The sequence below is a fragment of the Staurois parvus genome, unplaced genomic scaffold (genome assembly GCF_062004578.1).
Source record: "Staurois parvus isolate SC_StPar_1 unplaced genomic scaffold, SC_StPar_1.0 ptg000070l, whole genome shotgun sequence".
NCBI classification, from domain to species: Eukaryota; Metazoa; Chordata; class Amphibia; order Anura; family Ranidae; genus Staurois; species Staurois parvus.
Window position 1 is genome coordinate 1,521,557 of NW_028317866.1, and position 12,943 is coordinate 1,534,499.

The 12,943-nt window shown below is 40.7% G+C and overlaps 1 protein-coding gene and 1 pseudogene across 7 annotated transcripts in view; both read right to left on the reverse strand.

The window, feature by feature from the left end:
* The window catches only part of LOC149469444 (protocadherin Fat 4-like), a 162,099-nt gene that overhangs the window by 76,083 nt on the left and 73,073 nt on the right, over positions 1-12,943 (reverse strand). For all 7 annotated transcript variants that reach the window (XM_089669194.1, XM_089669190.1, XM_089669189.1 and 4 more), the window contains exons 21-26: positions 11,989-12,140; positions 11,730-11,901; positions 8,797-9,005; positions 5,366-5,548; positions 1,174-1,393; positions 405-538 (exon numbers count right to left, since the gene is read on the reverse strand). In XM_089669194.1, coding sequence (XP_089525320.1) covers positions 405-538; positions 1,174-1,393; positions 5,366-5,548; positions 8,797-9,005; positions 11,730-11,901; positions 11,989-12,140 — 1,070 coding nt within the window. The remainder of the gene's footprint in view (positions 1-404; positions 539-1,173; positions 1,394-5,365; positions 5,549-8,796; positions 9,006-11,729; positions 11,902-11,988; positions 12,141-12,943) is intronic.
* On the reverse strand, positions 11,065-11,282 carry LOC149469445 (U2 spliceosomal RNA; annotated as a pseudogene).

Consider the following 12,943-nt stretch of genomic DNA (forward strand, 5'->3'; position numbering starts at 1 on the left):
AATGGCTGTGCTGTGCACAGACATCCACAGCAGTGTGCCTGAGCTGACAGGGAGAAGAACTGTTAGTAAACAAAACAGTCCTCCTCCCCATCGGAGATGCTCGGAAATCACTGGCCGGGACCCAGTGAATGACAGCCGCGGCCGCACTCGCCCCCTACCCGAACAAGCAAAATCACATGTACATACGTGATTTTGCGCATCCGTGCCACCCTGTAGCAGTATTTCTGCTATAGGGCAGACGGAAAGCGGTTAAATTTCTTGTACTGTACAAAAGAAAAGCCTGGCAAACTACTTCTGTATTTGTATCTTTCCAAAGAACACTCAATGGAAAGCCAATGCAAAAAGGCTTGCCAGCAGCTTTACAACACCAGACAGAAAAAAGGTTTATTAACATATCATCTTACCTCATAGAAAGGAGCTGTCTTATTGTTAGTGGCTGTGATATTAAGAACTGTTTTTTGTTTGGTTTCATAATCAAGAGGCTTTTTTACAAAAATGTTCCCAAGTATTTCATCTATTCCAAAGAAACCATCTTCATCTATGAGAAAAATTAATATAAATAATTTAGATTTTTTTCTTTTTATTGTAGTATATTTGCCAGTTATCCTTATTCTGGAGGGACAGTCAGCATTACTGGACTTTAGAAGGTCACTTGTCCTAACAGATGCGAGATGTGAGCTATTTTAGTAAATCAGCTATCACGTTCTAACTGTTCTAATATTTCCACTTACCAAAGGTTGCTATAGGCTTTACATGATAGTTTGGAAGTAAACGATCTAACTATCAGATTTTTTCTGTACAGTTTCTGGTAATAATATGCATGCTTTGGTTAGCTGAGCAGGAAGTAGGTGGTAGCCACTTCCCATCAGCAATGTATTTTAGGGAGAATGGCAGTGATCAGTGACTATTGACAGGTGAAATAGATGTGGCTTTGAAGCCTGACAGGGAGAAAATGGACTGATCAGGCAATGATCATCTACTGCTGTCTATAGCCAACTGAGCACATGATTGTGTGTTCCTATATTGTTCATTCTGAAATTACCATTTTTTCTGCTTTAGTAAAATGGACCTGCATATACAGTGGGGTCCCTGGGTTGTATGACTATTAGATTTTATCAATATAATAGAAAAAAAAATAAAATTACAAAATGTTAATTACTACAGGCACAATACCATATAGGCTGTAGAGTATAAATGCATTATCTCCAGAGTCTTTGTCAAACGCCATCACTTGTCCAACAACAGTGTCAACTGGTGTGTTTTCTTCAATGACCATATCACTAATTGGCTCAAATATGGGTTTATTATCATTAATATCCAATACATGGACAACAATAGTGCAGTAGCCTTGTTTTCTTTGAGGCAACCCATGATCTTCCGCAAGAATGAAAATCTAAGTATATAAAATATTTTATAATTAGCTCGTAGTTATGTAGCACATTATTACCAATTTTGACTTATAATTAAATGTGTTTTATATAGTCAAGCTAAGCTTACTGTTCAAATGCGAAAAACAGAATGCTTATTTTTACAAGGGTTGGCACATTTGTGCTGAGTACAACAAACACACTAAGGAAACTCCTGATAGATTCTCCACATTGTATTGTTAAGTACAGTTGTGTTCAAAATAATAGCAGTCAGACATCACTAACCTGATCAATCACTGTTTTTGGTAGAAATGATATTTCTACATGGCAAATAATTTCCTAGCAGGTGTAGTAGAGTAATAGAAATCCAACAGACCCAACAGTCATGACATGCATGCTGCTGATTCTGTGTAACTGAATCACTAATTGAAAAAGGCATGTTCTAAATAATAGCAGTGTGGAGTTCTATTAGTGAGGTCATTCATTCTTTGAAAAACAGGTGGCAATTATTGCCCTTATTTAAGTAAGGAAGGCAGCAAATGTCGTACATGCTGGTTACAGTGCATTTCTCTCTGAAATTCTAAGGAAAATGGGTTGTTCCAGACATTGTTCAGAAGAACAGCGTACCTTGATTAAAAAGTTGATTGGAGAGGGGAAACATATAAAGAAGTGCAGAAAATGATTGGTTGCTCAGCTAAAATGATCGCAAATGCTTTAAAATGGCAACCAAAACCTGAAAGGCGTGGAAGAAAGCGAAAAACTACCATTCGAATGGATAAAAGAATAGCCAAAATGGCAAGGACTCGGCCAACAATCAGCTTCAGTAAGATCAAAGAAGGTCTAAAGTTACCTGTGAGTACTGTTACAATTAGAAGACGCCTATGTGAAGCCAAGCTATCTGCAAGAAGCCCCCGCAAAGTCCCACTGTTGAAAAAAAGATGTGCTGAAGAGGTTACAATTTGCCAAAGAGCACATTGACTGGCCTAAAGAGAAATGGCGCAACATTTTGTGGACTGATGAAAGTAAGATTGTTCTTTTTGGGTCTAGTGGCCGGAGACAGTTTGTCAGACGACCCCCAAACACTGAATTCAAGCCACAGTACACTGTGAAGACAGTGAAGCATGGTTGCGCAAGCATCATGATATGGGGATGTTTCTCATACTACGGTGTTGGGCCTATTTATCGCATACCAGGGATCATGGATCAGTTTGAATACATCAGAATACTTGAAGAGGTCATGCTGCCTTATGCTGAAGAGGAAATGCCCTTGAAATGCGTGTTCCAACAAGACAACGACCCCAAACACACCAGTAAACGTGCAACATCTTGGTTCCAGACCAACAAGATTGACATTATGGAGTGGCCAGCCCAATCCCCGGATCTTAATCCAATAGAAAACTTGTGGGGTGACATCAAAAATGCAGTTTCTGAGGCAAAACCAAGAAATAGAGAAGAACTGTGAAATGTAGTCCAATCATCCTGGGTTGGAATACCTGTTCACAGGTGCCAGAAGGTGGTTGACTCCATACAACACAGATATACAGCAGTTCTCAGAAACAGTGCTTATACAACTAAATATTAATTAAGTGATTCAAAGGAAAGCAAAATCTTCAAACATTTTTCAGTTTATATAGTGAATGTTTGAGTTTGTAAAGAAGAATACAAACACTGCTATTTTTTTGAACAGTCTAATACTCACTTTTCTTCAATTATTTTAGAGGAACAACACAAATTTGATATATTTCTCTTCATGTTTTGATTTGGAATAGAATGTGTAGTGTTCCCAATGCATTTGTGTGTATGGAAATAAAAGCTATTAGAAGGATTTTGAGCTTTATTCACTTTTTTCAACACACTGCTATTATTTTGAACACAACTGTATATCCAAGTTTAAATCCACAACTTCCATGGAGGATTAATCAGCATTGAAATAGAACCAATTAAACTTGAACAAACAAGCAAAGAACTGCAGTCACATTTATTAACCAATCACATTTAAAGTGGAACTAAGGGGGGAAAAAAACAAAAAATATGTTAAAGCTGAATTTCTGGAAACTTTAAAATTCTCAGTTGTAGTGGGGCTGCACCCACACTACAAGGTTTACCTGATCATTTGGGTCCGGGGGGCATGGAAAAGTAGACTTAGTTACTGTATCCTCCTGTAGGCTCCTTCTTGCTGCTAGACTGGTCCCCACAGCCTCTTCTCGCCCATGATCCAGCAGTCTAAGGTGCCTACATCATCACAACCAGTGCAAGGTCCACAGCTCTGCATTGGGCTGAGTGAGCGGGAGGTTGAAGTGCAAAGGTCAAAAGAGAGAGAGTAGGGTGCAGACGTGCATGAAAGGGAGTGTAGATGTAAGCAGAGGGGGTATCTGGGATGCAGAGATGATCAGAAGGGGAGTTGGTGAATAGAGATTAGTAGAGAGGGAGGGGTTGTGGTGCAGAGTTTAGAAAATGGTGTGGTTCAGAGGTTAACAGAGAGGGGGAGTTGTGGTGCAGAGGTTAAAAGAGAGGGGGGTTTGGGATGAAGCTGTGAGCTTTTGGGTGGTTTACTGGGGAAGGGTTTTCTTTAGGGGGCTTTTTGCTGTGGCTTGAAAAGGATATTTTTACTTGGTGAGAATTTTTGACTGAATGCCAGCACTTTGTATGCTGGAAGTGCAGCAGCCAAGAGCATGCAAAATATGGCACAGCAGACAGGGGTCAACATTATATTACAATCTGTGCACATTACATACTCCTACCTCCATATTCTGTATATGATGCTACACAGTGCATACCCCTTAAGCTGACCATAGATGGATCAAAATTTGTCCGGTTCAGCAGGGACCGGCTGCATTTTCATCCATGGGCATTTCCACTTATTAACAGAAGTCATTTTAATGATCAACTTCTGTCAAACGGGAATGTTGGGAAATTTGCGTCGAGCAGCAGTTGCAGCGGCTGATCAGTGTATTTTGGCTGCGGAGTCTCGCTGTCAAAATACAATGACACAGTAGGGAGGTTTCCTCTATCCACTTGTATGGATGGGGGAATCTGTTTGTTCTTTTTTGTTCATCTCACTGGCTGAATGAAAACTTTGCACACTATACAGAGTATACTCCTGCACTAATTATGCAATTACACTGTTTGCACAATTATTAAGCAAGTTGTATCTTTGAGGATTAATTTCATTATTGAACAACTACAGTGCTGTCGGTCAATCCAAAATGTAAACAAACCTCAAACCTGAATATTTAAGAAAGTAAAAGTGAGGTTTTGGCCTTCTTAGGAGAATTTCTACAAGTGCACAATAAAATGCAATAGTGTGAAAGCAGCCTATTATATAATATGTTCAAATAGAGTCTTCACTGTTTATTTTAAAGTGGTAGTAAACTCAATGCAACTAATCCAGTAAAAGCATAATATCAGAATTCAATACACTTTAGGGATAATCTAAAATTATTCCTACAATTTCTGCAGCTTTTTAATTATTGTGGTCCTTTCCATCCCAAGCTGGCACAATATTTGCAGAAACCTCAGCTGCCTTCCCCAACTCAAACTTCTGCCCTTTTTATATGTCACTGCATTAACCTTACACATGCATAATGAGATAAAACCAAGCCTGAACTGATGATAATCAGCACTCTTGCGGTATTATAATGTACTGCTGAGGAGTCAAGCTGACATAAACATGACGTATATCTCTACAGATTGACTCCACACTCCACAGTGTGCCATCAATCGAGATTCCAATGAGCATGCCCAAGTGACGTCATCAAAAAAAGGAGAGGACAATCTCTCCTAAATGGCACACATAGAAATAAACTATAAAAGGCACCTAATAGTAAGTCATATTGTAGTGTATTTAAATATCGCTGAGCTGTCAAGGGAAGTTTACCACCACATTAATATGATTGTTCAAAATCAATCTTGGGACATTTTTAGGAATGCCCCAACATTGATTCCATGTTAAAAATCCTTACACAAGAACTCATGATGTTGTGGCTTATATGTCTAACCTGAAACTCTCTGGGTCCAAGTTCAAAGTCAAAATTAAACAATGCAAATATCTTTCCATTTTTGGCATTTATACTGAAGTTCTGAACGTCGTTATTCAAAATACTGTACTGGATGACTCCATTTCTGTCTGTATCAGCGTCTGTGGCTTGCACCTGAGTAATTAATGTTGGAATCTTCTGATCCTGCAGGTTAAAAGGAAATATGTATGTATGTATATCCAGGGAAATACCTGTAGACATATATCAATTTGTCAGCTTTATGTTTAAAGATCGTTATCTCTCAGTGATTACTGTAGGTCACTAAACGTAAGAGACTCTGTTGGCAAAATATTCATTTCTACAAAAATCTTCCCCAAGGTTTATATGTGCATTTAGCATATTTTATGCTTGTTATTTTTCTGTAAAAGCCTCCCTTGTGTAGACATCCAAAAGCCCTGAAAAGACCCAGCAGACTCAGAGCTGTCACTCAATTGACTCTCTTTATTATTCCCCATAGCTCCTCCCCCAGGAGTTACATAAAAGGTTGTGTAGGGAGGTGAGGGGCTGAAATGGCTGGCTTAAAGAGGAACTTTAGTCAGGAAATTAAAGAGATTCTAAAGGTTCATTTTTTTTTGGGGGGGGGGGGGGAGGATAACAAACATGCTGTACTTACCTGCTGTGTGCAGTGCTTTTGCACAGAGCAGCCTGGATCCTCCTCTTCTTGGGTCCTTCGCAGGCTCTCCTGGCCGCTCGCTCCTGTCGAGTGCCCCTACAGCAAGCAGCTTGCTATGGGGGCACCCGCTGCTCTGTATATCCATTCACACACCGAGCCGTGGCTTGGCCCTGCCCTCTCTCCTCATTGGCTGACTGGCTGTGATTGACAACAGCAGGAGACAATGGCTCCAACTTGCTGTCTCAGCCAATGAGGAGGTAGAGACCCAGGACAGCTGAGGCTGTTGTTGAGATCGCTGGATCACAATGAGGCTCGGGTAAGTATTGACGGAGCTGGGGGCACTGCTGCACACAGAGGGTTTATTACCTTCATGCATAGAATGCATGAAGGTAAAAAACCTTCAGCCTGTACAGCCACTTTAAGTCCTGCTAGATCACTTCTGGCTGTCCCCTTTTGCAGGTATAGCTATGTAAAACATTAAAAATAAATGCATATACTGTTTAAAATCCAGTAATACACTGGCTCACCCTATTCTCTGTGTCTGGCTCTGGGCTTCAGCAAAATGTCTCCAGCAAGATGAAACAGGAACATTGCTGGAGTCAATTTACAGCACACACTATTTTTGGTAGCAATTATTCTTATGGAATGTATGTTTCCTGCTAAAGGACCTTATTTTTTTATCACGTTGTTATGGGTAAAGTTCCATTTTAAGTTAGCAATGGCCACCCACACAGTGTTCTCATGACAGTTTCCTTCAAAAGAGAAATCATTAGTACTAGGCAGTATAAAAGTAAAAGTCCATTCGATTTTCATAAAATAAGAAAACAGCTAGGATTAAGAAAAGACAACAAAGTCCCAAATGTAATATTGTTCAAAACATTTGCAGCTCTCATATTTTAATTTCCGCTGTGCAACACTGTAACAATAGCTGCAAATCTTGCACCACGACAGCACACCTTCACTATGAACTTGAATACAATTGAAATGTTATGTCGCTCAACAGATCCTCTGACCCCACAGGATAGCAGAGGTCAGTATGTGCATAAATTAATTTCACCTGGCATTGAAACATCTTTGGTGCCTCTGCATCTAGTACAAGTAGTAGGATGTGAGTGCTGTTTTTGGTTGCTCCCTGTGTCTGCATTGGGGAACTTTGGGTTGTTGTGACACTGGTCAACACACTTTTTCTGGCATAAGGTATTCCAATGGCTTTAAGGTAATTTTGCGGTGCTGATTCCAAATCTGGCATCAGTGTTTGTCTATCACATCAGGTTTTTGAGATATCAAATATTGCATTTTCAATAAAAACAGCAAAGTTATGCTCATATACGAATAGCTATACAGGCATACATACAAGAATAAGATAAGATACAATATACAATAATAATGAAACAAACATTTAATGAGCCGTAGCACAAAGTTGTGAATGACTGAATATCAATGTGAGTGAATGAATATTACCATGTAAGAATTGAATTGTGAAGATAAGAAAATATGTATAAAAAGGTAATTCACAGTAGTGATGTTACATCTGCATAAACAACCTCTTCTTTGATGATCTCCGATGCACAGCTTGTGAAATGTCTCTCATCAAGGACCAGCAGAAATCTGCCATCATGTTTGAGTCCCATCGGCCTTGGTAACGTTCTTCCATAACTTTAATGTCTTGATGAAAGCGTTCACCTTGCTCTTCGCTCACGTGACCCATGTTCTCTGGAAACTGGGCCAAGTGACTATGTAAGTAGTGAACCTTGATGCTCATTCTACATCCAAGGGCTTGGAAACTCAAGAGCAGCTCCTCCACAATCTCTCTATAGTTGTCCGCTTTCCTGTTCCCAAGGAAATTCCGCACCACATCAGAGAATGTATTCCAAGCTCTAGCCTCTGCCGCAGTCATTGTTGTAACAAAGTGTGGATCCCTGATGAGTGTTCTTATTTTAGGCCATCAAATATTCTTGCCTTTTTCTTCTTGGCACTGCGACTTGAAAAGGTTGAACATATATAGCTGAAGCAGTCTCCAGTGTGATCAAGAGCTTTGACGAATTTCTTCATTAGCCCAAGTTTTATGTGCAGTGGGAGAAATACAATTTTATTCCTATCAACCAGAGGCTCATTCTTGATGTTCTTGTCACCAGGCGTCAAACTGTTTCTTGGTGGTCAGTTCTTTTTAATGTAGCCCTACTGTCCCACTAGCACAGGAAACAAGGGTATTTGGTGTGACCTCCTTGCAGAAGGAAAATATTAAATAAATGTGGATATCTACATAAAATGATAATATAAACACACTATCCTAAAAATACAGCACCATATTTTAACACTATAGCAGTCACTGACTCGCAACAACTTGCAATCATAAGTGACAAAGAGTTAATTTCGGGTAAAATCAATGAAAATGGGGTATGCTGATAGCATAAAAATGAGATGTGATAGAGCAAATCTGAGATCAGATTTGGAATCAGCACCCTGAAATTAGGCTAAAACAGCTGCAAAAGTCCAGGCCAGAATATTTTAATTTTTTTTTGTTGACCAGTGATATACCAGTGTGTTGGGCAATTTCCAAAAAGATACAATGGATAGCTATACCTTGCACATCATCCAGCCTCCATCATTGAACCATCTGTAGATCTGGCTGGATGTCTCTTGGTGCAACCTGAAGGGACAGTAATTTTTCAAGCATCACTTCAGCCTTCTCCGAAAGTTGTTGCACATATTGGAGGTTATAATCTGAGTGCTGCATATTCTTAACCCTTTCCTGCACTGTAATAAATAGACACCTTACCTCTTTCACTTTCACTTTTACCAGAGAATTTGGAAAAACTGGAGCCCATTGGTTTGTGTGGATAACAGTGACATGAACAATGGCTTCGCTGTATATCCAGAACCTTTGTGAATCTGTAGCTTTCACTGTTACATTTCTTGGGAAATCTTTCACTACCAGTTTTTTTTTAGTCCGTATTATTCCTGTCAATGGATCCATGATAAAGTAATCTACAAAAAGTTCAATGAAAGCAAAAGTCATTAAATGCAACAGAGCCTACAGCCCCACACATATGATGAGAATATCAAATGAATGATCGCCCATTTTTTTTTGCATGCTAGTTTCCGTATCGAAAAGGAATAGGTTACTAAAGTTACGAAAATTCTCGTATGACAGGATAAAAATAAATAAAAAAGTGATGTATTCTATTGTATTTTGGACAAAAACTGTACTGATGAAATTAAAATCTTATGATCCGGTATTGTACGAGAAAAATGTTAATGCTTGTTCCTTTGAATAATTTCGGACAAAAGTGTACTAATGATCAGATTATCACATGATCGCTTTGAAAGCGATATTTTTCATATGATTTTCTGATCATGTGTATTAGGCTTAAGGCTCCATTTACACCTGAGCGGTTTGTACCTTGACATTCCAAAATGCTGAACATTCATAGTCCCATGGTTTTTAGTTTTGCCTGTCCAAACCCAAATGTGGTATCACTTGAGGTTTGTAGCTTGAAAAAGTTCTTGAGCATCAAGCCTCCATGATTTTTGGTCCTAATAGACTTCCATGGGAAAGCTTGAAAAATGAGTCTTTATAACATGTTTTCATTCCCTAGTAACTAGCTTTCTATTGATTAAAAAAAAAAAATTGTTAAAAAAAACAATGCTCAAGTCTCAGACACCTGCAAAAATAACTAAAACTCTTGTACGAATGCTAAAAAAAAGCAATGGGTGTGGCTAACTTATGATACATATTGGGTGAGGCCTTTTAGTCTGATTAGACATTTTATTCTGATGTTTTTACAATTCTCTATTTCTTTTTTTTTACAATTTTTTAAAGTATTTTTTTCACAACACTGTTGGGGGGTCTTTGGTGAGATATCAAGGGTGTAAACCAGGGGTAGGCAACTTTTCAGAGGTTTAGGTCTACCTGGACAACATGCAGTACAGCAAAGATCCCCTGGGGGGGTGGGGAAGTACTAGGCGGCACCCTTAAAAAAACATCACCCCCTCACAGTAGTGTCCTCTGTCGCCCTTTACATCACCCCCCACTTTAGTGTCCTATACCTCCAATGCAGTGTCCTCTGTCCCCTTTTCATCATCCCCCTCCTCCACTGTAGTGTCCTCTGCCCCCTTCCCCTCCACAGTAGTGTTCTGTACCCCAAATGCTGTGTCCTTTGCCCCCGACCACCAACAGTAGTGTCCTGTACCCTACCAAAGCAGTGTCCTCTGCCCCCTTCACACCACATTCCCTCCCCACTGTCATCATATCCTCTGCCCCTTTCCCCCCCAGTAATGTCCTGTACCCCCACTTCACATCACCCTCCCCCACTGTGTAGTGTCCTCTATCCTGCCCCATAGCAGTGTTCACTTTCCCCCACAAAGTGTCCTCTGCCTCCCCATCCCCTAAAGCAGTGTTCCCTGTCCTTTTCTTATCAACCCCCCCCCACAGTCTCCTAAGCCCCCCCTCCCACAGAGTCTCCTGTGTCTCCCCTCCCACAGTGTCTCCTGTGTCCCACCTCTCACAGTGTCTCCTGAGCCCCACTCCCACAGAGTCTCCTGTGTCCCCCCTCCCACAGAGTCTCCTGTGTCCCCCCTCCCACAGTGTCTCCTAAGCTCCCCTCCCGCAGAGTTTCCTGTGTCCCTCCTCCAACAGAGTCTCCTGTGCCCCCCCTCTCACAGTGTCTCCTAAGCCCCTCTCCCACAGAGTCTCCTGTGTCCCCCTTCCCACAGTACCTCCTAAGTTCCCCTCCAACAGAGTCTTCTGTGTCCCCCCTCCCACAGTGTCTCCTGTGTTCCCGAAGGGAGACCCCACAAGAGGAAGAGACCCTGACCAAAATGCCACATGCCTCCCCCCCCCCTCAAGACTTTCAGGGCAGGCCCGAGGACCTACACCCTATTAATCAGGAAGTGAAAAAGTACGTAAAACTCAAAGTGAACTCCCTCACCATGAGAATTTCAGAACCCCTAGACTGCCACTCCAGGGGCACATACACCACAGGTTTCTTGCCCAGCCCTTGGCCAGGCCAGTGCAGCCCCATCCCTACCAGGAAGGCAATAGAGCTTAGGGAGAGCCCTGCCATCACTGTGGACAAGCCTGTGGAACTCAGGCCAGAATCAACCCACGAGGAAAAGGAACCCACCCACAGCTCCATACCTAATTATATCAGAAGAGGTACTAACCAGCACCCCTATCCAACAGGAGGCACTGGCATCCCCTCTCCCACAAACTGATAAGAACAGATCCTACACTTGATCTTAGCCAAAAGGCCGAGAAGCGATGATCACCTGCTCTATCCACATGCGATTTCCCCTGCTGGGGGGAAGGGGAAACTACAGGGGACCCCCCATGCACCCCATGCGATAAGACAGCCCTGGAGCCAGCTCACTGTTTGCATTAGAGCTGAGGGCTCTTGAGAGGAGTACTTAGAAAGGGTGCTGTGGTGTTTTCAGGAAGCTATGCACAGCATCCTGCTTTTGCCTCCCACGAGTCTTAATGTGCCTGCACTGAATAGAGAAGCACAGAAACCCAATGATGACATCACTTGGTCTAAAATAATGTATGCAATTAAAATTAAAAAGTTTTATTTAGACAAAATATAAGCAGTTCATTTTCAGCTTTCAGGAACCTCTTTACACACTACTCTCAAAAACTACAAAAATAAAATGTGTTATACGTATGTAATGATATTTCCTTTACCAAGCATATTTCATGTAGATTAAGACTACCTTTATCCCCTTCAGTAGTGAAGCTGTATACCAAGGTGGCAGGTAAATAAAAAGCTCTGATCTGCATTAGGATAGTATCTGGTGCTGTCCAGTCATTCAGTGCTTCTGGGAAATAAACGTCAGATGAGAATACTGGGTAGCTGATATTGATGGGTGATAATGCCACAAACACCTATGAATAAAAAGATGTTAGACAACTAATGGACGGTGTCCTGAAACTTAATTGCAATACAGGGGTAGAAAAACTAAGATCACTGACCATCACCGATGTGGAGAGTGGTGGGATTCCATTATCACGGCAGTTCACTGTGAAAGTATAGTGCTGAGGGTAGCGGTGAGCAGGAAGGTCTTTTATTGCGAAAATGTGGCCAGTAGCATTGGATATTGCAAACAGGTCTTCACTGCTGTCATCTGGGAAAAGATATCCAAGAATCAGTCACAAAAGATATTTACTCTGTTGACAGTAATTTGTCAGATTATTATCAACTACAAGACTAATTCACATTGAACACTGCATTCAACATATACGTGTCTTCCATACCCCTGGAAGCAGAATAACAGTTAATCTGCTATACATGGAGTTGCAATCATAGTGGAAAATACCTTCAACAGCTTAAAGCACAACACCAGACATTTTTTTTAGTTTTTTTAGATAAAGTCAGAAATTGTTGGAAACTGCTAGGTTTTTATAGCTATTTTTGTACCCATTGGGAAGGTTTCCCTCACTTCCTCTCTGGTTACCAAGAAAAAAGTGAGCAAAATCTCTCCAGCAAAAACATGGAGAGATTTATTTATTAAAACTGGAGAGTGCAAACTCTGGTGCAGCTGTGCATAGAAACCAATCAATTTCCAGTTTTGTTTTTTTTTCTCAAAGCTTAATTGAACAAACTGAAGTTTGAATCTGATTGGCTACCATGCACTCTCCGGTTTTAGTAAATAAACTCTGCAGAGTAACCAAATCTATTTCTTTTTATAAAGAGTAGAGAAAGGTTAGAAGAACCTATGTCAGATTTTTATTTCCCCTTTTGTTACTGTAGCAGAGTTCACCCCACTTCTTGTGTGGTTGCCAGTACAGGATTTGAAGTAACCACTCTACCCAGGAGAAACAGATAAAAATCTAACACAACACTCTAACCTATTGTCACTCTAATCAAAATTAAAAAAATTTGATTCAACAAATGAGGCTATTAGCATGCAAAAAACTTTCTGCCATT